Source organism: Lontra canadensis, unplaced genomic scaffold (assembly GCF_010015895.1).
Source record: "Lontra canadensis isolate GAN:19392208 unplaced genomic scaffold, GSC_riverotter_1.0 scaffold3, whole genome shotgun sequence".
Classification (NCBI taxonomy): domain Eukaryota; kingdom Metazoa; phylum Chordata; class Mammalia; order Carnivora; family Mustelidae; genus Lontra; species Lontra canadensis.
Genome location: NW_022630997.1, coordinates 40,954,847 through 40,976,768, shown reverse-complemented (window position 1 = coordinate 40,976,768; position 21,922 = coordinate 40,954,847). Strand labels below are relative to the sequence as shown.

General features: G+C 47.7%; 1 protein-coding gene across 2 annotated transcripts in view; it reads right to left on the bottom strand.

Moving 5' to 3' along the window:
• The window catches only part of DUPD1 (dual specificity phosphatase and pro isomerase domain containing 1), a 36,429-nt gene extending 30,605 nt beyond the window's left edge, over nt 1-5,824 (bottom strand). The window contains exons 1-2 of one of the 2 annotated variants that reach the window (XM_032839708.1): nt 5,661-5,697; nt 5,415-5,494 (exon numbers count right to left, since the gene is read on the bottom strand). Coding sequence is in view for 1 of the 2 variants with exons in the window: in XM_032839698.1 (XP_032695589.1) it covers nt 5,661-5,824 (164 nt within the window). In the remaining variant the exon portion in view is untranslated. Of the gene's footprint in view, nt 1-5,414; nt 5,495-5,660 lie in introns of both variants that reach the window. The other variant, XM_032839698.1, reaches the window with a different exon arrangement.
• Between the last annotated feature and the right edge of the window lie 16,098 nt (nt 5,825-21,922).

Here is a 21,922-nt window from a genome sequence, read left to right as displayed (position 1 = left end):
AAATAAATAAATAGATAAATCTTTTTTTTTTTAGATTTTATTTATTTATTTGACAGACAGAGATCACAAGTAGGAAGAGAGGCAGGCAGAGAGAGAGGAGGAAGCAGGCCCCTCACTGAGCAGAGAGCCCGATGCGGGGCTCGATCCCAGGACCCTGGGATCATGACCCGAGCTGAAGGCAGAGGCTTCAACCCACTGAGCCACCCAGGCACTCCTAGATAAATCTTTTATTAAAAAAAAAAAACAACAAATTAACAAAAACCCAACCTGAACTCTTTCTAAGGTAGAGGATGGGAGCAGCCAGGTGGAGAGACACATTAGTTATTTCAGTGGGAACACTAAATCTCTCAGTAGACCCTTGAACCTGCAAAGACTGGCCAAGTAACCATGGAACGTGACCAACAGACCTCCTGCCTCCTGCTTGTCAAAAAAAATACCATCTGGGGACCCTTTGGATGAGGAAAAAATAAGTCCTGAAGTATAACCAGAAGGTGGTGGCGGGAAACAGAGAGCTAAATTATTCTGAGCCTTCTAAAATATTCCCTGAAGGGGCAAAGGGAGGGAAGGGAAGGAGGATGTGAACCACAGACAGCCAGGTGTGGAGTGTCCAGCGCACACCATTCTGCTGAGAACAGGGATTCCCGGTGCTGAACTGGGCAGTGTCCTAAAGCTAAGTCATCCCTCTCTTTGTCACCCTAAACCTTGAAACCATTAGATGCAAGAGACAGCCATGCTGGTGGTGGTTTTGAGAAATCAAAGGGAAAGAGGCTTGAGCAGGTGGAGAGAAGAGACCACAGGTTTATGAAGCAGCATGTACAATACTCACTAAAATAGTCAACACTGGCTAGGTGCTTATTTTAGGATGATGGGATTATATGTCATTCTTCTTTTTAAGGCACAGTCTATTCTAAACTTTCTATGTTGAACATGTATCACTTAAATATGTGAAAGGGGGAAAAAAGCCTATGAACGTTCTATTTTAGAATTGTTCTGGACAAAGTAGATGTTCCCCCTACACCTATGGACTAAGGCACAGGAAGGTGACCTTCAGGACAAGCCCTGGCCAAGTGTTTCTTACATCTCCCATGGCATTGAGTAACCTCCCAGTAAGTGTGATCTCCCCGAACAGAGCCATGCCCTCCTATAGGCTTCTGGTAGCAGAGCCAGGCCTAGGTCATGTCAGAAGGTCATTCTAGAGATGCCCGAGTGGCTCAGTCAGTTAAGTATCTGCCTTCAGCTCAGGTCATGATCCCACGGTCCTGGGATCTAGTCCCACATCGCACTCCCTATTCAGTGGAAAACCTGCTTCTTCCTCTGCCTGCCTCTCCCCATGTCTGTGCTCTCTGATAGATAGATAGATAGATAGATAGATAGATAGACAGACAGGTAGATGATAGATTGGAAAGAAAAGAAAAAGGAAGAGAAATAAGAAAAGAAGGGGAAGGGAAAACTAAATAGGCACAGGGCCTTGGAAAAGGTCCATGTAAGTGTTGGGTTCTGAAGCTTTGGGGTAAATCCACCTCCAAAGGAAATGTCCTTCCCTTCTGACTGGAGACAGAACTCAGGTGAAGAGAGCAGCCCCCTTCCCCTGCCCTGTGGTGTCCGAGCCAGCATCCTCAACTTGCCTTCCATGGTCTTGCTTTAGCCTCAGTCAGCCAAAATCAAGGGTGTTCTGGCGACCCACAAATGGGCATGAGGGGTGGCCTCGTTTCCTTTTTGACTTCGCCTCACAAGTTAGGCTTGGCCCTGCCCTCCACCCCCAGGCTTTCCTCACACATCCCTCTGTTAAGCACCAGGTGTGGGCTGGGCCAGAGAGATCGCTGCCTTCTAGAAGTTTTTGGTCTAGGAGAGCAGTTTTCTAAAGTAATCTTAAAACAACCTCCTCTCCCTTTGAGGTCATTCTGTCTGGGTACCTATGCATACATGGCACGTTCCTAGTGCATTGGGATCATGGGGGAAGTTCATCTGTATTTAAATGTATGCACACCACACTTCCTCCCGGACACCACCCAAGTTGGGCTTGGAATGCGCCTTGAAGGAAGAGGGAGAGTAAAACTGTTACGGTGGTGGGATATGTTACTCTGTTAGGAGAGTAATACCTTCTGCGGTATGTGAAGGTCTAGAATTTGGCAGCAGTGAACGTACATAAATAAACATATTTTTAATTTACTTCAAGTCAATGCTTGTCTTTACGCATCTTAAACCTATAAAAATGATCCCAACGAGGAAATAAAAGTTGTGGATTTTTAAAAAATTAAAACCTGGGCGTGAAAGCCCAGGAAATTTTTGTTGCCTGTAATTTAATTCCTAACGTATCTGACACAATCCAAGTTTAACAGATTTTTTTTCTTTTCGATTCTGGCAAGCATGTTAACAGGAGGCAATTATGTGAATTAATAGAAAATCCTTTGATTAAAAAAACAGAAAAGCCTTCATTTAAAGAGGTAATTTAATATTCCTTCTGTGATGGTGTTGATGTCATAACTTGTTTGATTAACTCTTCAAATGGATTCAAAGCGCTTCAGGGTGGTAATTTATGAAGTCTTAATTGATTTCCCCAATCTTGGTGAGGCAGAGTTGAGCCTCCCGGAAACCATGAGGAGGCTAGAGGCCCGTACTCGGCTTCCTCCTCACACATGGGAGCGGGCTGGGATGGACTCTACCTCTGTGACCTGGACTCCAGTGGGGGGAGAAGAGGCTCTGGCACTGGTGGCAAGAGATCGTGACCTCTGACCAAGCCAGCTGTGGTTCTTGAGTCCTAAGCAGCTGGGTTTTTTGCCTCTTCTGTGGATGTGTGGAAATACTGCAGGAGATTTCGCAGCTCGTGAACTCAGCAATAGATGGCCTCTTACCCCACAACTTTCTAGAACTATTTCTCCCTGTGCGTCACCCCAGAACACAAGGCTTCCATGAATGGGAGAAGACAAACTGGGGTAGATGGTGGGTGTGCAGCCCTCGCCATGGGTCTGCCATTACTCCGTTTCCCTGTCTAGGCTTCTATTACTCAGTAGGCCTGTCTCGGTGTTGTCCAGAGGCGGCCCTGGGCCATGCACTCACTTCTTGGAGCTGCTGCGAATGCTCACTGAGTAATCAAGGCCTGGCAGGGCCCCAGGAAATAATCATCCAGTGGTTGCCCCTATTGCGTACCTGGGGATAATCTACTCTCCAATCTCTTAGACAGTGAACAGCTGCCCCCACTTCACAGATAAGCAAAATGAGAGTCAGAGGTTAGGAACACGGTACCAAGTGGTATGACTGGGCCTCTACCCGGGCAACCAAGCACCCCCACCCGTGTCAACAGAAGGTCACTGTATTCTTGCTCTCAAGGTTTACGCTCCCAAGGGCGGGCCTGGGCCTTCCATTTGTGTGCCTCCAACCCTAAGGTGCATCCCAGAAGTGGTGTGTAGTTGTGCAGAGAGCTCTCGGTGGCCTTGAAGTCTAACAAACCTGGACTTTGGCTTCCTCATCTGTAGAATGGGCTTAATATCCACCTCACCAGTTGTTGAACTGAATGAGATAAGTCCTTGGCACATCGACAGGGGCTCAGGAAACATTCCATGGAAGGGGATAAGGAAGCACTGGGGAGGCTTGATGGGGACTTCCCAACTGTGTCGGGAGCTAAGTTCTGAGCCAGGAGTAGGGACTAGTAGGTAGAGCGTTTGGCCAAGGCCAAGGGTTTCTGTAGGGTATGATGGGAATGGGGCATAAATAAGCCTGAACATCTTCCTATGGGTAATGAGGCTTGTTTGCTCATGTGCTAAGTATGAGCAAGGCTTTGGGGAGGAGAAAGGACACTCTCCAGCCTGTTGACATCTGGTGGCCATGCCAGGCTACTGTGGGACTTGGCTCTCTATTTACTGCGGAAATGGGGGGCCCAGACCATCAAGGGTCCCTGGGGGCAAAAATTCAAACACCGTCTGCTCTGGGGTCAGGCTGTGGAGGACGAGCGGAGCAGTGAACCCTGGCACCACTCCCTGGCATGGCTTTTCCTTGGGGGCTGGGCCCAGGTTGGAGTTTAGCATCAAGGGAAGCAGGGGAGCGCGAGGTCATCCCCACTCCACCCCACGGGGGAGGAACCAGAGCACAGTGTCTGTGCCGTCAGACTCGAAGGTACACACTGCCGCTGTCTGGGCTGTGGGACATGGATAGCCCACTCCACTCCTTTGGATCTCTGCTTCCTCATCTGAAAATGGAGACGGGGAGGTCCCTCCCTCACAGGGCCGTTCTAACTCTGAGGAACAAATGAGTTCATGCTGAAAAGAAAAGCTTTTGGAACCGTGCCTGACCTGTTGTTAGTACCGGGAAACATTACAGAGCCAAGCCCCGCTGCATGGAGGGCAGGCAGCCCCCTCCCCGAGTGGACTCAGAGGGCCTCGGCAAGGTTAGGAGACATGCGAACAGCCAGGTCTCCAGCCTCAGTACTCCTGCTCTGCTCCTCATCCCTTGTGGGGTAGACAAGAGCCACAAGAATGCTACCCTCAGACCCAGAGTCCCCTCCAACCCAGTGACACCCCAGGACTGACATGTTCCCAGGGAGGGCTTCCAGTTTACCAGATGGGGGTGAACCATGGCCCCCTTGTCATCCTTAGCACAGATGTGAAGAGCCCCCCAACTCCTCAGACCCTCTCCCACATCTCACCCCCTAAACTCAGGCCCAAGTCTCTTTTCTTATACAGATCTCAGCTCAGAAGCTCTTCAAGCATTGTGTATAAGTGTCATTGGTGGGGCCAAAGTGATTTTCTCATGAATAGAACAAAAGGGGGCCATCAGTGAAAGGTCAGAGCAACTGAACGAAGACCAAGTACCAGGGACACCCAGGGCCTGGACCTGAATGAGGAGGCCCCTGCACGCAGGCACCTCACGCCCCCTCCCTTCTTACTTGGGTGCTTTTTTCCTTGGAACATTTCAGCTTTCCTGAGCAGTCAGAGCCCCCCACTCCCCCATAGCTCTCAGGTTCCAGGCCTGTGAGGAGCCACCAGGCCACGGGACAAGAGCACCAGGATCTACGGGGAGAGCCCTGGCCTGAGAGGCAGGACAGCTTCCCACATTCTCACCAACACATGGGGCTGTTTTGGTGATCCAGCCCCCCCATCTCTACCAGAGCCATCATCCCCAACCTCATCCTCCCACCAGAACTGGGAAAAGCTTTGAAAATGGTCACTCCTTCCAAATGATGCTTAGCATTATCCAGAACACAGAAAAATTCTCATCCCTGGGATTCTGAGTCCTACACTTGTAATGTGTGCTGCCCTACACAAGATGTGAGTCCCTGTATACAGTGTGTCTCTCTCCCCTCCTGCTGAGATCTCCTTCCCCTCTGCTGGCTGAATGGACAAATGTAGAACCTTACTGGAAAATGACGTGTGACCCCGTGGATGCAATGCCTCACAAGGGCCCACTAAGCTCTGACCCACCTGATTATCCGTTAGAAATGGTCACTGAACTGGAAACTCAGATTAGGAGAGAGGGAAGCTGAGAACATTCCATGGAGCCTCTAGAGCAAGATGGGGCAACAAGACGCCTGTCACACTAAAAAGATGTGAGCTGTTCCCTGCCACTCTAGAAACAGAGTCAAAAGGGGTCTTCTAGCCCCACACCCAGGCCCCCAAAGAACATGACTGGACCTGACAGGTGTCCGCGTCCCCGCCGAAAGGCCTTACCTGTGTGTGCTGGGGCCTGGCTGGGTCAGGAGGTGCTGGTCTGTGGGGCGTGTGGCAGCCGCACTCCTGGCCACCTCCACTGGCATCCACGAACCTATTTTTAGGGTTAGATCTGCTGACGCTGACCTTGAGTGCTGCCCAGTCTGGGAAGAGACCCGTGGCATCTGCTTGCAAAGTGATGGGCCAGTGTGACCTGAAACCCTCGACTTTGGGAGCCCTGTCCCTGGAGCCCACACGCTTGTCCCTGGCCCAGTGACAGAGGCGGGACACATGGCCGCCCAGAGCGGGGACAGGCAGGGGAATTTCCCAGCTTTGTCTTCTCGAGATGGATGAGGCCAGGTGTCCGTGGGGCCCTGCCCTGGGCTTTGTGCCAGAACAGCTGGAACAGGGGAGGTTTGCCAGCCAATGGAGAGCCTGTGGGAGGGTTGGGAGCACCCAGACTGGAGAAGGGCTCTCCACTCCAGTCTCTTCCCGGAGTTCAGGCAGCCATCTATTGGGGGAGGGGGGAGGTGTGCGGAGGGAAAGGTTGCTGCAGTATGGGGGGCAATCCGTGAAACTCAGCAGACAGAGACTCTGTAAACCTGGGTTCATGTACATTGTGTCATTTCATGTGAGACCTCCAGCAAGTGCCCAACCCTTCTGGGCTTCAGTGGAGAAAATAATCACAATGCTGTCCTCTTGTGATTAGGAGGGCTACATGAGATAAAGAAGGGAAAACACTTGGCTAACATTTAAAAATGATATGAGGAGGGCCAAAAATATTTCCAACTCAACAGTCCCTCCCAAGTCTCTCTTCTTGGTGGTGCCTTCTCTTAATCTCCCACCTCTTTGGTTCTGGGCTTCTTTGCCCCAGGGGTTCCCTCCCATGCCCTGCTACTATGATCCCCTTTTTAGTGCTGAGGGCCATAGTCCTGTCAAGGCTCCTCTAATATTCTATTAAAATCTTTCCTGGGCTTCCTACAGTTCCTTCTGATGAATGAGGTCCTAGTCACCCCCTTTCAGGCTCTTACTCTAATGTGTGAAGATCAGGAGGAGGGTGAAGGGGTCGCCAGTCTTCTTGTGTTGGGGTCATTAACTGTCCACTGCAACTTTGAACCCAGCAACCCAAAGATCTTCCTCACAATTTGCATGTTTAGTTACTGCCAGTTTTATTTAGGGTGATTATTTCTACCAGTATTTTTCTTTGTGAAACTGCCGAAAGACTTAGCTTTTATTGAATTCTTGGTGCAAAGAATAGTCCCAAGGCCAAGACTCAGGACCCGACTGTATAACAAGGTCAAGACATCAGGGTCCAAATGTCCTCTCGGTGAAGAGCTGACGCCAGAGCACTGGGGTCGTAGGCTCTTCTGCAAGTACCCCGGGGACTGAAGGAGTCAGAGACGCTGGAACCATCAAGAGTTGGAGAATGACTTCTGTCTAGCCAGGAGTCCCAGCCCCTGCCCTAACCCCAGCCCGAGTCAAAGGTGAAGGAGGCAAAGGGGGCCTCTGTAGGTATAGGTTCAGCAGCAGACAAAAATCAAGTATCTAAAGATACCTAAGATAGATAAGTGACTGATGAGAGTGGGAGATAATATTTCACACTGTCTAGGAGGGATATTCAAGTGAATAAAGGCAAGAAAAGAATCAGGTGGGATGTTGGATTATCACCTGCATAGAGTAGACCCTACATGTAGTTGATCAGAATACTGACGACCCTCTCCCCCACACCTCATATGCCCCCAGTCCTCCACATATTCAAGTATGCCCAAAGTGGGTGACAAGACTGGGGAAGGGTGGAAAACTGCATCAGTAATTATGAGGAATTGTAGGAAGTCCTGGGAAGATTTTATTAGAAAAGAGTGGTGGTGGCGTCAGGAGACATCTGGCCTGTCTTCTAGCAGCTGAAGGGCTGACCTGTGGTGGGAACAATAGCATTTTCTTTTCTTTTTAAGATTTATTTCTTTGAGAGAGGGAGAGGGAGAGAGTGGAGTTGGGGAGAAACAGACTCTCCATTGAGCAGGGAGCCTGATGCCGGGCTGGATCCCAGGACCCTGAGATCATGACTTGAGCCAAAGGCAGAGGCTTAACCCACTGAGCCACCCAGGTGCCCCCGTTTAAAAAAAAAAAAAGATTTTATTTGAGAAGGAGAGCATGAGCACGAGTAGGAGGAGGAGCAGAGGCAGAGGGAGAAGGAAGGAGAAAGAATCTCTAGCAGACTCCACACTGAGTGCAGAGCCCGGGGCTCAATCTCAAGACCCTGAGATCATGACCTGAGTCAAAATCAGGAGTCTGAATTTTAACTGAATGAGCCACCCAGGCACCCCTACAATAGTCCTCTCTGCGCAACTCTAAGGGCAGAACTCGGGCACTGGGTAGTTCCCCCAAGTGTTTTTATGTGGACTCAGCAAACACACCATTCTGCTGGGATGGGAGCAAACCAGGTAACCAACGGCTGGACCTGGTGATGTCTCCACCGACTCCAACTGCCAGGGTTAGTTCCCCAGGATTCTGTGCAACAGCAAGTTGCAACGGCAAGGTAAGTAGAGTTTGATCTGTAGAAACAGCTGTTATGTTCCTTGCAGCTTCTTGGAATTTACATTTGACACAGGTTTCTCCCTTCCACCACTTCTCTGACCCATGTTCTTTTCATTAACAAACTTCTCTTCCCCAGAAGTTCCCATAGTTTCTCCACTTTCAGATACAGGTAAACACTGCTCTTTGCCCCAACTTCTCTGGATCAGAATCTCACCTGGGTCCAGTGACAAGGTGTGACTCCCCAAGTCAAAGATGTCCACGTCCCAATCCCTGGGACCTGTGAACATGTCACGTTTACAAGGCAGAGGGGAGTTAAAGTTGCAGATGAAATGAAGGTTGCTAATCACTGACCATAAACTAGGGAGGGTGTTCTGGATCATTCAGGTGAGTCCCGTGTTAACACAAAGGTTCTTAGAAGTGGAAAGAGGCAGCAGGGGAGACCCACATAGTGCAGTGTGTGGAGGATTCAACTCCCCATTCTGGTTTTGAAGATGGAGCCACAGCCAAGTAGGAAAATGCAAGGAAACGGATTCTCCCCTAGAACCTGCAGAAGGAAGGCTGTTCTGCCAACACCTTGACTTTAGCCCAGTGAGGCCCATGTTACGTTTCTGACCTACAGAACTGAAAGGTAATACATGTGTTATTTTAAGCCGCTAAGTTTGAGGGAATTTGTTACAGCAACAATAGGAAATCGATAAGTGAGATTTGACTCATTAAAGGGCTTTCCTGAGTCCAAAAGACCCAGAGACAACTAGTGCTCATTGGATGCCTGAGTTTACGCAGACACTAAACCCAGCTTAAGCCCTGGGAAGAGGGCTCCCACCCAGAGAGGGCCGAGGGCGCCTCTCCATAGCAGATGTGTGTAGTCTGATGACTGTAAGTCCTCTGCTCTCCCAGAGGTCTCTCTTCTTTCATATTAAAACAAAGCAAAACAACCCACCCAATGTCATTGTGTATGGCAGAGAGGACCAGAGCGCAAAGCAGGAGACAACTCCACAGACTTCTGTCCCCGTCCCTGCCCTGTCCACAAGGCTCCTTTCAGTAGGTGCTACCACAGATTTCCTTCTTGTCCATTCTTGGTCTCTCACCTACCCCTCTCGAGCTGCGTGTTCAAGAGGCTCCAGATTCCTCTTCCCTTCCGACTGTGCAGAGTGGGTGCTCCTTCTCTGTCTCAGCCTCCCATGCAGGCTGGGCCTAGGGCCTCCCTCTCTCACCGAAAAGCCTCCCCAAGACATTTTTCCTGGCTGTGTCATCGATCCAAAGGGGGAATTTTTTTTACTCCCCTAGACAGTAATATCCATAGATTCTGGAACAAGAGATCCTGCCCTGAGCTTGTTTTTTAGAGGTTTCTGCATATCACAAACATACAATCATCAAGACACTGCTACATACCTGTTAGAATGGCTAAAGACAAACAGAAAACAATACCAAACTCTGGTAAGAATGTTGGCGGGTGCTGGAACTGTTGTGTGTCTTGGTCACGGTGATGGTTATACAACTAAATGTCCTTGTCCGTGAAACCAGGAGGAGTGAATTTTGCTATATGTAAATTTTTTTCTTAGGGTTTTTGTGGGTTTTTTAAAGATTTTATTTATTTATTTGACAGAGAGAGATCACAAGCAGGCAGAGAGGCAGGCAAATGGAGAGGGGGAAGCAGGCTCCCTGCTGAGCAGAGAGCCCGATGTGGGGCTCGATCCCAGGACCCTGAGATCATGACCTGAGCCGAAGGCAGAGGATTAACCCACTGAGCCACCTAGGCGCCCTTGCTATATGTAAATTTAGAAATAAAATGGATACATGGTTGGGGCACCTGGGAGGTTCAGTCTGTTGATCATCTTCCTTCACCTTAGGTAATGATCTTGGGTCCTGGGATGGAGCCAGAGTCAGGCTCCCACCTCAGGGAGTCAGCCTCCCTCCTCTTCCTCTGCCCCTCCCTGCCCCCACTCATGTGCGTCCATTCTCTCTCTGTCTCTGTGTCTTTCTCTCAAATAAATAAATAAATAAAATCTTTAAAAAAGTAAAAGGAAACATGGGTGCTTCTTCCACTTGGGATCTGGCTTTCAGCACTGGCCGAGTGTTATGTGAAGCTCTAGTCCCTTTTGTGATTAACACCGTTCTTGCTCTGGGTCCTCAGAACAAAAGGTAACTGAGTCTGAATTCCATACATGTTGGTGGGTTGTGTTGCTGCTCACCTTGGAGTATAAACAGGATCTGAGCTGCGGTAAGAGAGGAGATGGCTTAGTCTGCTTACCCAATGGTCCACCCACTACAAAAAGCCAGTGGTGGTGAGTGCCCGTGGTGTCTCTGTGCTCTGCTTCAGGGTTCTGGAGGGCATCCAGAATCAGTGTGATATTCACAACTGTTTCACAGCAGCTAAAGAAGAGGCTGGTGTATTAAACAATTCTGAATATTCTTTTAGGTATACGTAAGTAGGCCTAGATGTAAGAAGTGTGAAGCATAATGCCAATTCTTTACATCAACTACTAGAATTATCAAGGATTTTCTTTTATTTTTCTTTTTTTTTTAATGATTTTATCTCTAACAATAATTTGGAAGACCTTTTAAAGAAGTCAGTGAAGACTTTCAGGTTCATTTAGACGATTTTGATTTAAAACCTTGATATTCAGTAATTATGTATTCCCTTTTATTTTTAATAGAAACTTTGAATGTTTCAGAAAAAGAACTCTTTTGGAGATATACATGGAAGCAATTTTAGTTTGTTATTGTTTTCACTTACTTTACATTTTGATAAAAATATTTGCATTTGTTCACTTTGAATTTGATCACATTTTATTTTTGATCTTTCAGATCGGCATAGCCCAACTGAAATATAATGCAAGCCATGTATGCAATTCAAAATTTCCTAGTAGACACATTAAAGAGTAAAAAGAAACAGGTGAACTTAATTTTAATAAAATATTTTCTTTAAGTGACTATACCCCACATATTATCATTTCAACACATAATCAATATGAAAAATCATTGAGATATTTGACATTCTTTTTTCCATACAAAGTCTCCGAAATCTGTATCTTACGTTGACAGCCTACCTCGATTTGGACTGGCCATATTTTGAGTGCTCGCTAGCCCCATGGGGCTGATGGCTTGCATGCCAGACAGCCCAGGTCTAGAGCCCTGAGGATGTAGGGGTGGGAATATGGAATGGGGACTTCCATTTGTCCTTCTGCCCTGGCCTGGCCTACCTCCTTCCCATTAGATGACCACAGACCTTTCCCCCTCTGAGCATGAGCTGTCCCCAGTTCTTGAAGCCTGTGGTGTGGGTGCCCTAGAGGTCTCTGTGGCTTGCCCAGAGTATGCTGGCAGCTGGCTGTGCCACATGTGTTGTGAAGCTGTCACTCATGACTCTGATAGCCAACTGATTCAAGGATGTTGTGTTTGGAGAGGTCTAAGGGCGGAGGATGTTTCTCTGAAATCAACACCTCTGTTTATCTCCCTGGCTATCAAAACACTGGGAGGGCCAGCTGCCAGCCTCCTGCTGGGGGGCTCTGGAGTCCTTAAGACCCAGGGCAGGGGCTGTGGGCAGTCATTCCACAAACTCCTCCCTTTCCCAGGAGGCTAAATGCCATTTGAGCCCTGCTCGAGTCTGTCAGCGACCTTGGCAAATGGGTCTCTGTTAGTACCTCTGTCTTCATGTCAGGACTGTTCATTTCACAGATAGATGGCAGTTTCCTCTTCATGGCCTGTTAGTGCATCAAAGTGACATTGATGAGGCTTGACAGTGTAGTTACTCATGTGTGGGAGGCAGGAGAGCAGAAGAGGGAAGGGCATGTGCTTCCAAAACAAAAGGACTTGGGTTCAAATCTTGCCCCTGCCACTTAGCACTGAGTTGGTGCAAAGCCCCTGACTTCTCTGAGCCTGTGCACTGGAAATCATAACAGGACCTTACCTATAGGGTTATTGTACAGATTAAATAAGGTAATGCATGTAAATCTGTTGGCTTGGAAGAAGCAACCAGTACATACTAGTCATGGCTATTCCTTTTCTCCTTCTCCTTCAATTCTGGTTAGTTGTGCTAGTGCTCACTGGACGGATGAAGAAGTCCTTAAAAGGATTAAATTAACAAACTATTGGGAGTCAAAATCTTCCTGTGGATTTAGTAGAGACTGACTGCCATGACACCCTCCTCTGCATCCAGACTTGGTTCTAGAAGCAGGTGGCAGAACAAGGAGGCTGGAAATCAGGCCCTGCCTGGGATGAATTCACTGTGCATTAGAGAAGCAGAGCTCCCAGTGAAAAATGGCAGCTCAGTGAGTGAGGGCTGTGATGGGGTGCACAAGGGCCAAAGCTGCCCAGAAGAGCCGGGATACTCAGTAAAAACGCTCAGAGAAGACCCACTGTGGCACTGGGGAAAGAAGGCTAGATGGCAGTGTCATGTGATCATATGCTGGTTATTCGTGAACCTCGAAGGCACTCAATAAATACTTGTTGCCCTGAGAGTTATATTACCTCATACTGTCATGGACATTTTTGTTCAATGACAGGCATTAGCCAACCCATAATAGTTTGGTCATGACAGGTCCCTTGAGCTAATCCCATTGGCCGGAGTGAGCTCAGTTTTAAGGAAGGGATTGACTTTGACACCTTGTGTACCCTGATCAGTTGGGGGTCCAACAAAGGACAGAATTCATCAGGGACGGTTTACATGAAGAGATGTAGATGACGGGATCTCATGCTGAGTATGAGCAGGGTTAAGGGACCAAATGAGTGAAGCTGAAGCACCTCGGAAGCCCCAGAACACAGAGGAGTTCAACCCGGTGGATGAGGACAGCCCTCTCAGGAACAAGAGAGCAGGGAGGCGGAAGGAATCTGGGTCCATCCATGACCTCTTGAGGCCAAGTCCCCTTGCCTTTCTGGACTGCCCGCCTGCCTCTGGACAGCGATGTGAGAGAGAAATAAACAGCCGTCCACTGAAGCTATCGCATCTGGGAGTGTGTGTTGCCCTAACCTTACTCTAATGCATTCGAAGGCCGGTGTGATTGCCCTAAGGGAGTGAGGGAGTGAGTGTTAGCAGATGAGAGTGCCTCTGAACGAAGGGCCTGGCAGCCATGTTTACGTAAAGGAGCTTGGATTTTGTTCTGGCAAGGATGCTTCCGTGATCTAATTTGCATTTTTCAGAACATTTTGACTGGTATGTGGGGATTGGAATGGAACAAAACGTGAACCAGTGAGGGGGGCTCTTCTGGTTCTTCAGGCACAAGATGCCCATGGTTTGTTCAAAGATGGCGGGGGCGGTGTGTGAGAAAGGAGTCAGACTCTGGATGTGTTTTGTTTCTTTTTTTTTTTTTAAGATTTTTTATTTATTTATTTGACAAGAGATCACAAGTAGGCAGAGAGGCAGGCAGAGGGCAGGGGGAAGCAGGCTCCCCACTGAGCAGAGAGCCCGATGCAGGGCCTGATCCCAGGACCCTGGGATCACGACCTGAGCTGAAGGCAGAGGCTTTAACCCACCGAGCCACCCAGGCGCCCCTCTGGATGTGTTTTGATGGCAGATGATGAAGGATCACCTCATAACCTTGACTTTAAGGCGTTTGCCTGTTCAGGAATAAATGAATTATATAACGTGTTTAACACACGCCCTAGCATGTAACTAGTATTGTTGTTGTTTCTATAACGGCTTCTGATCCTGAAGATGTCACTTATCCCAGCACAAGGTGCTGATAGATTGAGCAAGGAAGGAAGTTCATGTTTTACTAGCAACTGACTCCTTTGATGTCTGTGCACATGGTCTCAGACTGTCCCTGAGGTCATCTTGAGGAGAGAGCACAGCCCAGACCCAGAAAGAGCCTCGTCACCGCAGGGAGTCTGAAAATTCACTCGCTCTGCCCATCCCCATACAGCAGCTACTGTGTGCTGGGCGGTGTTCTAGAAACTGAGGGAAAAGTGACAACAAGGTATATTATATCCCTGCCCTCGTGTTCCTGTTTTTTTTTTTCCCTGGGAGGAATAAGGTAAGTGAGGCACCTTTATTTTTTATTAGCTCATCTAATCTCCTCCACAGGCCCTAATGTGGAATTCAGGACACTTCATTTACTAAATAATGATATCTCAAGACTCTTCCCAGTTAAAAGCTCAAGCCCGCAAAATTCTCTCTTCCTCAACATGGATTATGGCTGTTCCTTAGGGTTTACCCCAAGAGGCAAGGTGGGGGAGGGGTCTGGTTGGCGTGGGATTCCTTGAGCCTGGCTGCTGCTGATGTTGCACAAAATGATTTCCTTCCAGATGCCTAAGTGGGTAAAGAGTAAAGCGCCCCACTTTTTACTTTGTCCCTGAGACACTGTCTTACACCATGGAGGTCACCATCTGTACGTCTCTCCACCAGCTCGCCTTCCTCAGCCTTCTTCAACCATCCACTTGCTTCCTTTCTTACCAGAACATCCTCTGGGCCTCCTCCTCTAGGATTTGGTCTTCCTTTCCCATTTCCCTGGGGCCCTACTGACAAAACAACTTCCAGGTAGGGTTGACTGATGTACAAGTAAATTTTTAACATAAGTATGTTCTCTGCAATATTTAGGACATATTTACACTAAAAAATTGTTGGTTATCTGAAATTCAAATCTAACTGGTGGCTTTATTTTCTCTGGTACTTCTACTTCTAGGGAACTTGGCTATGACAGATAGCAATGAAAAACACAGCCCTACAATTTTCAAAATATTATGCCCCAAATAAGGCTTAGCTACTGCTGGCCTCTTGGCTGGGCAGAATTAGAGAGGCTTCAGAAAGAAAGTTTCCCGCTACCTCCTCCCTGGCATAGGCTGTTCCTTGTCCCTTAGAGGAATTCATTGTGTGTGAAGTATGTATGTATGAGAACGGGGGGCAGAGGGATGGTGAAGGAGCCACCTTTGGCTTCCTACCCCCTGAGCCCCAGTCTCACCAGGCAGGCCTCTCTGGGATGTGGGTAGCCCCATCCTGCTGGCAAAGTGATTGCTTACCTAGGATTTTTATGAGGACATTTTTATTGAGCTGTAATTGAAAAGAAGCAAAATTCCAAGACATTCCAGATTTTTCTCATAAGCCTCCTTCAGAAATGTGCGTGTACACACGCATGTGCTTGTGTGTGTGTGTGTGTGTGTGTGTGTGTGAAAACTCATAGACTATGGCCAGACCACATCAGAGTTTTTGTTGAAAAAAATGAGGACGTGTGTGCATGCGCGTGTGTGTGTGTGTGTGTGTGTGTGTGTGTGTGACATTTAATCTTTCTCTTTTTTTCTCTAAATTAAGGATCAGAATAAAGATGAGCCGGGAGTCTGAAGAGCCTGTAAAACCTTTTTCATTAAGCAAATATTCTACTGTTTGGAGAATTGGGATTTTATGTAAGAGGGCTGCATTTGTCATTACAGCCTAATATCCTAATGTAAGTTTACAACCGTATTTAAGAAACCTGTAATAGAATGCAGAACCTGTTATGTAGGTAAAAATGCTTGGCTGAAGTTTATAAATCATACACATTTATTTTAAAGAATGCAAAAGTAAATCCAGATGATGGCGTTCTAGAAACAGGCTGGGTGTGACTACCACATTGTGCCCCATTGCTGTTCTGAGAAGCTGCAGGAAAAGACTCTGTGTCTCTCAGAGTCTGTGTGACCAGCCCTCTCATCCTCCCTGTTCAGGAAGGAGGGAGACGCATATCTTCTTTCCCAGCTCCCCTGGAAGAAAAGAAACTCAAGCTTTTGTTGAGCACCTACTATGTACTAGGTGCTGGTTTTCATGCTCACACAGACCTGCATGATGCTGTTATCCATCCCATTTTCAAACTTGAGGAATGTGAGGTGCAGAGGAGTCAGCTACCTGCTCAGGATCGGGACAGAGTCTGAGGGAAAACCCAAGTCTGAGTATATCCAAGGCTCCTGTCCTTCCTGTCACTCCCTTTCTGTCCCAAGCAGCTCAGCATGGTGGTAGGAGTGATATATGTCACAGTCTCCGAGGCTAGACACGTGGCTACTTCTCAGGAGGGACAAAGCTGGATTGGGAGTGAGGTAGGTCAGGCCAGGCACCTCTGTGCGGTGGTCCTTTCTGGGACAGTCCTGAATCCACTGACCCATTGTCTTGTCCAAAGGAGTCATTCTTGCCAGGCCGTGCCTGTGACCTGATTAAAGTTCATGAAATGAACAGATGAGATTCTTTCAGACCAAAAGATAGATTCAGAATCAAGTGACCTCAGAGATTTATTGAAAGAACACACTTGAAAACAAGGATCTCCTGGAGAATGGGAATGTCCCCCAGCCTACACCATGACTCTGGTGACCAGGTAAACACAAGGTCTGACCAAGTGGAGGCTGGGCCTCATCCCATGGCTCTGGCTTTCAGTGGCCTTGACTTTGCCTCCCTTGGCTTCTGATATTCTTGCCTCTACCAGCTGACTCCCTCTGCTTCTCTACTTTGAGACTCCACTGCCTTATGGCTCCTGCTTCCTGGCTTCCCTCAGGGTAACTAACTCCTCACCCATCCTGGTACCGCCTCCCACTCAAACTCTCCAGAAGAGAGGACCTCAATGGGTCAGCAGTTTTGTTCAGGAAAGAGCAGCCATCAGGGGCAGCCTCCCGCATTAGACCACCCCAAGGACTTCTGGCTCCTTGTGGGTCAGGAGATTTAACGGTTAAGGCCAAGTTTGGCTGCAAGTAACAGAGACTTGGAAAATAGTGGCTTCAACAGGATAAACATTTCTTTCTTTTGTAGAGGAAATGGAGAGGCAGAGGTAGTCCATGACTAGCCAAGACTTTTCCCATGTCAGGCAGCACGGTGAAGAAGAGAAATCAAAAGGCACTCCCCTTCCTCCTTCAAAGAGACTTACCGGGAGTTCCACACATTAATTCCACTTATATATTATTGGCCAGGATGTAGTCACATGGCCACACTTACCGGCAAGAGAGGATGGGAGATGTTCTATGTTAGCTGGGTACATTGTCAGCTAAAGAACCTCATAACTGAGGTTCTTTACCAAAAGGGGAGGCTTTTGTGAGCAAGTAGAAGTCGATGTCCAGGTGCCCATCCTGATGCAACCATCTATGGCTAGGACAGCAGAGCCATATGGTAGAGAGCGTGTGATATCAGAAATACGTGAGCGAGGAATGCATACCAGTCCTGGTCTGAAGGGGGCCTTGCCTGGATAGTACAGAGGGCATATCTTTATCTGTGATGTGTGCTCTAAAAGGAGCTAGAAGCATCCCCTTGTCTCTCCCTTAAGTTTCCCCTTAGTAGTCCTATCAGTTCATCATTCCAGTAAAACCAGTGCCTTCCTCAGCACCCCTTTTAAAGCACGCCATGATCCTCGGAAAATCAACCTGTACTCAATTATTTGTGGATTTTCTAAGGTCAGCTTAAGCCATAACCTTCATCCCCAGTGACTGCTGAAATCAGCATGGCCCTAGCAGTCAGCAGCGCTGAGCCAGAGTCCTGGGAGGCTTGATACCTCATCTTTTGGGGTCCCAGTTGTGGGTCCCAGGAGCCCCATTTTAGGCTAGAGAGTATAGGAGGCAAAGCCTAAATACCTGTACGGGGTGTGAAAAGGGAAGGGTTTTGAGGAAGGGAGGACAAAGAGATGGGCTGTTGAAAGGCTCTGAAGTGGCAGCTGGGGGTATAGGAAATCTCAGAGGTGGGAAATTCTAGCAGCTCCCCAGGAGAGAGGACAAGGCTGACCAGCCATCAAATGGCTCAGGAAGCATGGATAAGGATATTAATGCAAAAGTCTGGGGGACAAGCTGGGAAGAGCAGAGTGAGCTGAGGAAAGTGAGAGTGCTGGGAGCTGGGAGCTGCCAGGATGGCCATACCTGGGTAGGTATTTTCCTTTGAGTTTCCCTCAAACCAGGTTTTCCCAAGGTCCCAGTGGCTGCAGATCCCATACTGTATGCTGCCCTCCCCAACCCCTGTAAGGGAGGAAATGGAGGCGGCAGCTGTCAAGACCAGGCTGGGAGCTAGAGTCCAGCAGATCCACAGAGGTCCCTGGTGGCCAGGAAGTCTTGGGCTGCTCAGCGGGTGTCCGTTGGCCTGGAAGGTCAACTGGTTGGAGCTTAGAACAGAAAGAGGTGTGGCGAGGAGGTGCTCCCTTTCTGGCAGCCTCTCCACCCTGCCCACCTCAGGGCTTTTGCCACCGGTATCCCCCTGGAGCCCCTAACTATCTTCCAATCTCGAGTGGGGCTCTGAGCAGATATAAGCCAGGGCCTGTTGTTGTCCTCCATGTTCCTCTGTCGCTGTGGGAGCTCGCCTTCCTGCACTCTGCCGCCAGTGGAGTGGATGGATGTGGTTGCTCTGTCCTTCCCTCATATGCCCATTCCTCCAGAGGCTAAAAAACCAGGGCTTTTGGTCGGAGTTGGCTCGCTGCTATGCTGGTTATGGATTCTTATGTAATAAAGAACCCCAAAATGTAGTCCTTATATCACATTATTTTATGGGTCCTTATGGCTTAGATAGAATATTCTTCTGTTCCATGTGGCACTGATGGAGGTTAATTGGTGCTATTTAGCTGCCAGACATGTTTGTCTGGAGAGTTCACGATGGATTCATTGAAATATCTAGTGCTTTGGAGGGGAGGCTGGAAGGCTAGACTCCGTTGACCAGTTTGTGGACTCATGGCCTCTCTAGCATGGTGGTCTGAGAGCAGTAGGACTTCGTGTCTGGTGGTTCAGGGCTCCCAGAGTGTTCCCAGAAACCCAGGCAGAAGTTATAAGGCATCTTCTGACCCAGCTTCAGAAGTCCCAGAATGCCACTTCTGCTCCAAATTCTTCTGGCAAGCAAGTCACTAAGGCCAACCCAAAATGAAGAAGGTTCAGGAAGTGTATTATGATTCTACCACAGCTGGTTAAGCGACCTTGAGAAAGCTTAAACTCTTTGAGCCTCAGTTTCACAACTATAAGATGGAAATAAGACAACAATATCGACTTCTTATGGCCTATGGGAATTAAGTAATTACATATGTCTCATCAACAACTGGTGTATAAAAGCCTATTCATGATCATCAATATCTGCAATTTCCTCTTCTTCTTGGACACTCTGATGGATTACATTTCCCAGCCTCCTCTGCAGATGGATGTGACCGTGTGACTGAGTTCTGCCCAGGGAACTAGAGGGGATGTGATATGTCTGGCCTCTGCATCCTCCACGCTTGCTTCCTCTAACCTCCATGCCCCCACCAACCTGTGTTGTAAGGGAGAAATAAACTTGGCTTGTCAGAGCCATGAACCTACCCTGACTAGTGCACTAATATATAATAAACTCTCAATTAAAGTTAGAGGCTCTCTGGCCTAACTTCTCTACACTTGTGTTCTCATCGATAAAATGAGGGTGATATTAGCAACTTATCCCATAGGATTATGAAGATGGGATATGTATAATATGTAGTTTGACTTAATGGCTTAGATCCTCTTTGATCACAGTTATTTCATCTAAACACGACGTACTATAAACCAGGTCATCATCACATTTTTCTTAAAACAAAATTATCTATAATAAAGCCTCTTGAAGGTTTTTAAAAGAATAACATGTGAATTTGTGGTATTGTAGGCCAGAAACCAATGAAAATGGTATCATCTAAATTCAGAATATTTCCTAAAATCCATTTGATATGGATTTCAAAACCTAAATATATAGAATAGGATGTTTCTAATTTTAGAAGATAGTCCATTTATTTTTGACTTTTTAAATTAGGAAATATTTTAGGAAGGAGTAACTGGGGGGCTCAGTCACTTGAGCATCCAACACTTGGTTTCAGCTCAGATCATGATCTCAGGGTCATAAGATCAAGCCCTGTGTCAGGCTCTGTGCTCAGTGGGGAATCTACTCGAGATTCTCCCTCTCCCTCTGCCCCTCTGCCCTGTTTTCACACTCTCTTTCTCTCAAATAAATAAATCTAAAAAAAAAAAAAAATGTAACAAGCACCTGTATTTCCACAACTCAGTACGGTCAAATCTTAACATTTTGCTATATTTGATTTGTTTTTTTTCCTCAAGAAATAAAATGGCAGCGGGGAGGGGGTTGTTTCTAAAACACTTAGCATAGTGCTTGGCATTTGCAAGACAGTCTGTAATTATCAGCAATTGTTTTTTTAACATTTTATTTTGAAATAATTTTACATTTACAGAGTTATAACACTAATAGAGACATTTCTTGTATACCCACCTCCCAGCTGCCTCTAATATTAGCCTCTTACATAACTATAGCATATATATCAAAGAGATCAAAACTGGTGTCACACTATTAACCAAACCACAAACTTTTTTTTTTTTTCAGATTTCACCAGTTTTCCTATTTCTATCCTTCTTCTGTTTCAGAATCTAATCTAAAATACGATGTCGGATTTAGGTCAGCTAATTTTTAATAATTCGTTCCACACTCTGAGAGCACCGCCAACTTTTTATCCGAGATGGGGTTCTGTGCCACAGATGATGCCGGGGCCCATGGACTTGTGACAATAATCACAGCTCTCCTCTTGGGAAGCTCTCCACGTGTTGCACAAAGCCCTTCCTGTAATCCCTATGTAATCCTTACAATAATCTTGAATGTTGGCTCTCGTGAGTCTCATGTTACAGATGAGGAAACTGGGTTATGGAGAGACTCACCAAGGTCACACACCTCAAGTCAAGGGCAGAGATAAATTTGAGCCCAGGTAATCTGGCTCCAAAGTCATGCTCTTAACAATACCCCCGCTTCTTTTGCGAGGCTGCTCTAGAGAAGACAGGAGCAGACGCCCCATTGCAAACTTCCCAGGGCAAGCATGGCAGGCAAGAAGTCTTCTGGATGGAGATGCCAGTCTCGAGCTCAACCTCTGTTTCCTCAGACGCTCTGGGGAATGTTTGGCCTTCCTACCACGTGCCTTCTTAGGCTTCCTTTCCTCTTCTCCCTGTAGCCCAAACCTCAAAGCTCCAAGAAGGTGACCTGCTGAAATTCAAGCCCCAGGGTGTGGCTCTGTCCTAGATTCTGAGCACTCCAGCCCAGCCAGCAGGGACAGGCTGCCCACATTCATAGACCCGGATGTTGATTTAGAGACCGACTTCTGGAACCACTATTTTGGGTCCCGCTGACAGTGCATGAGCAAAAAATAGCAAGAAGGGCTGAATTGTCAGGCACTGGGGGGATCCAGAGGAATTGGAGGTGGGCAGTCGGGTCTATTGGGCAGGGACTAGCTTTGTCTATTCTGGAGACTAGACGCCCCCAACCTGAGGATGAATTGAGAACAGTTTTCCATCCCCAGCTTAGAGAGCTGCCCTGCCTGTTTGGGCACCACAACACCATCCCTTCTGCAGTTCTCCAGCTACACTGTTTACCCTTGGAAAAGGCTCAGAGAGAACCTGAGGTAGCCGACAACCGGCTGGGATTAGGACCAAGTGCTGTAGGAAGGAGAGCAGGGAGCTGGCTGGACAGAACTCTCCCTTTGAGGCCAGAGCCCAGAGATCCTGTATCCCTGAGGCACATTCCATCCTCATTTTATCTTCTCTGAGCCTTGGGTCATTAGATGACAAAACAGGGATGTTCATCCCTACATATCAGACAAGGCAGCAGCTGTGTGCATAGCTTATGAACTGTGGAAGGAGGAATGGGGGCACAGCCTGGGCTCAGCTCACTCAGATGGGCACCCTGACTTGGAGCTGCATCTGCTTGGAAGAAAGAGACACCTTTTCCTGCACCAGGCCCAGCAGTGATTAAGCCTGAAAGGCTGATGTGTTCCAAGGAGGCACCTTTTTTGATTCATGCAAAGGAAAAGCACCTGTCTTCTGGAAACAGACCAGATGGCAGAGAA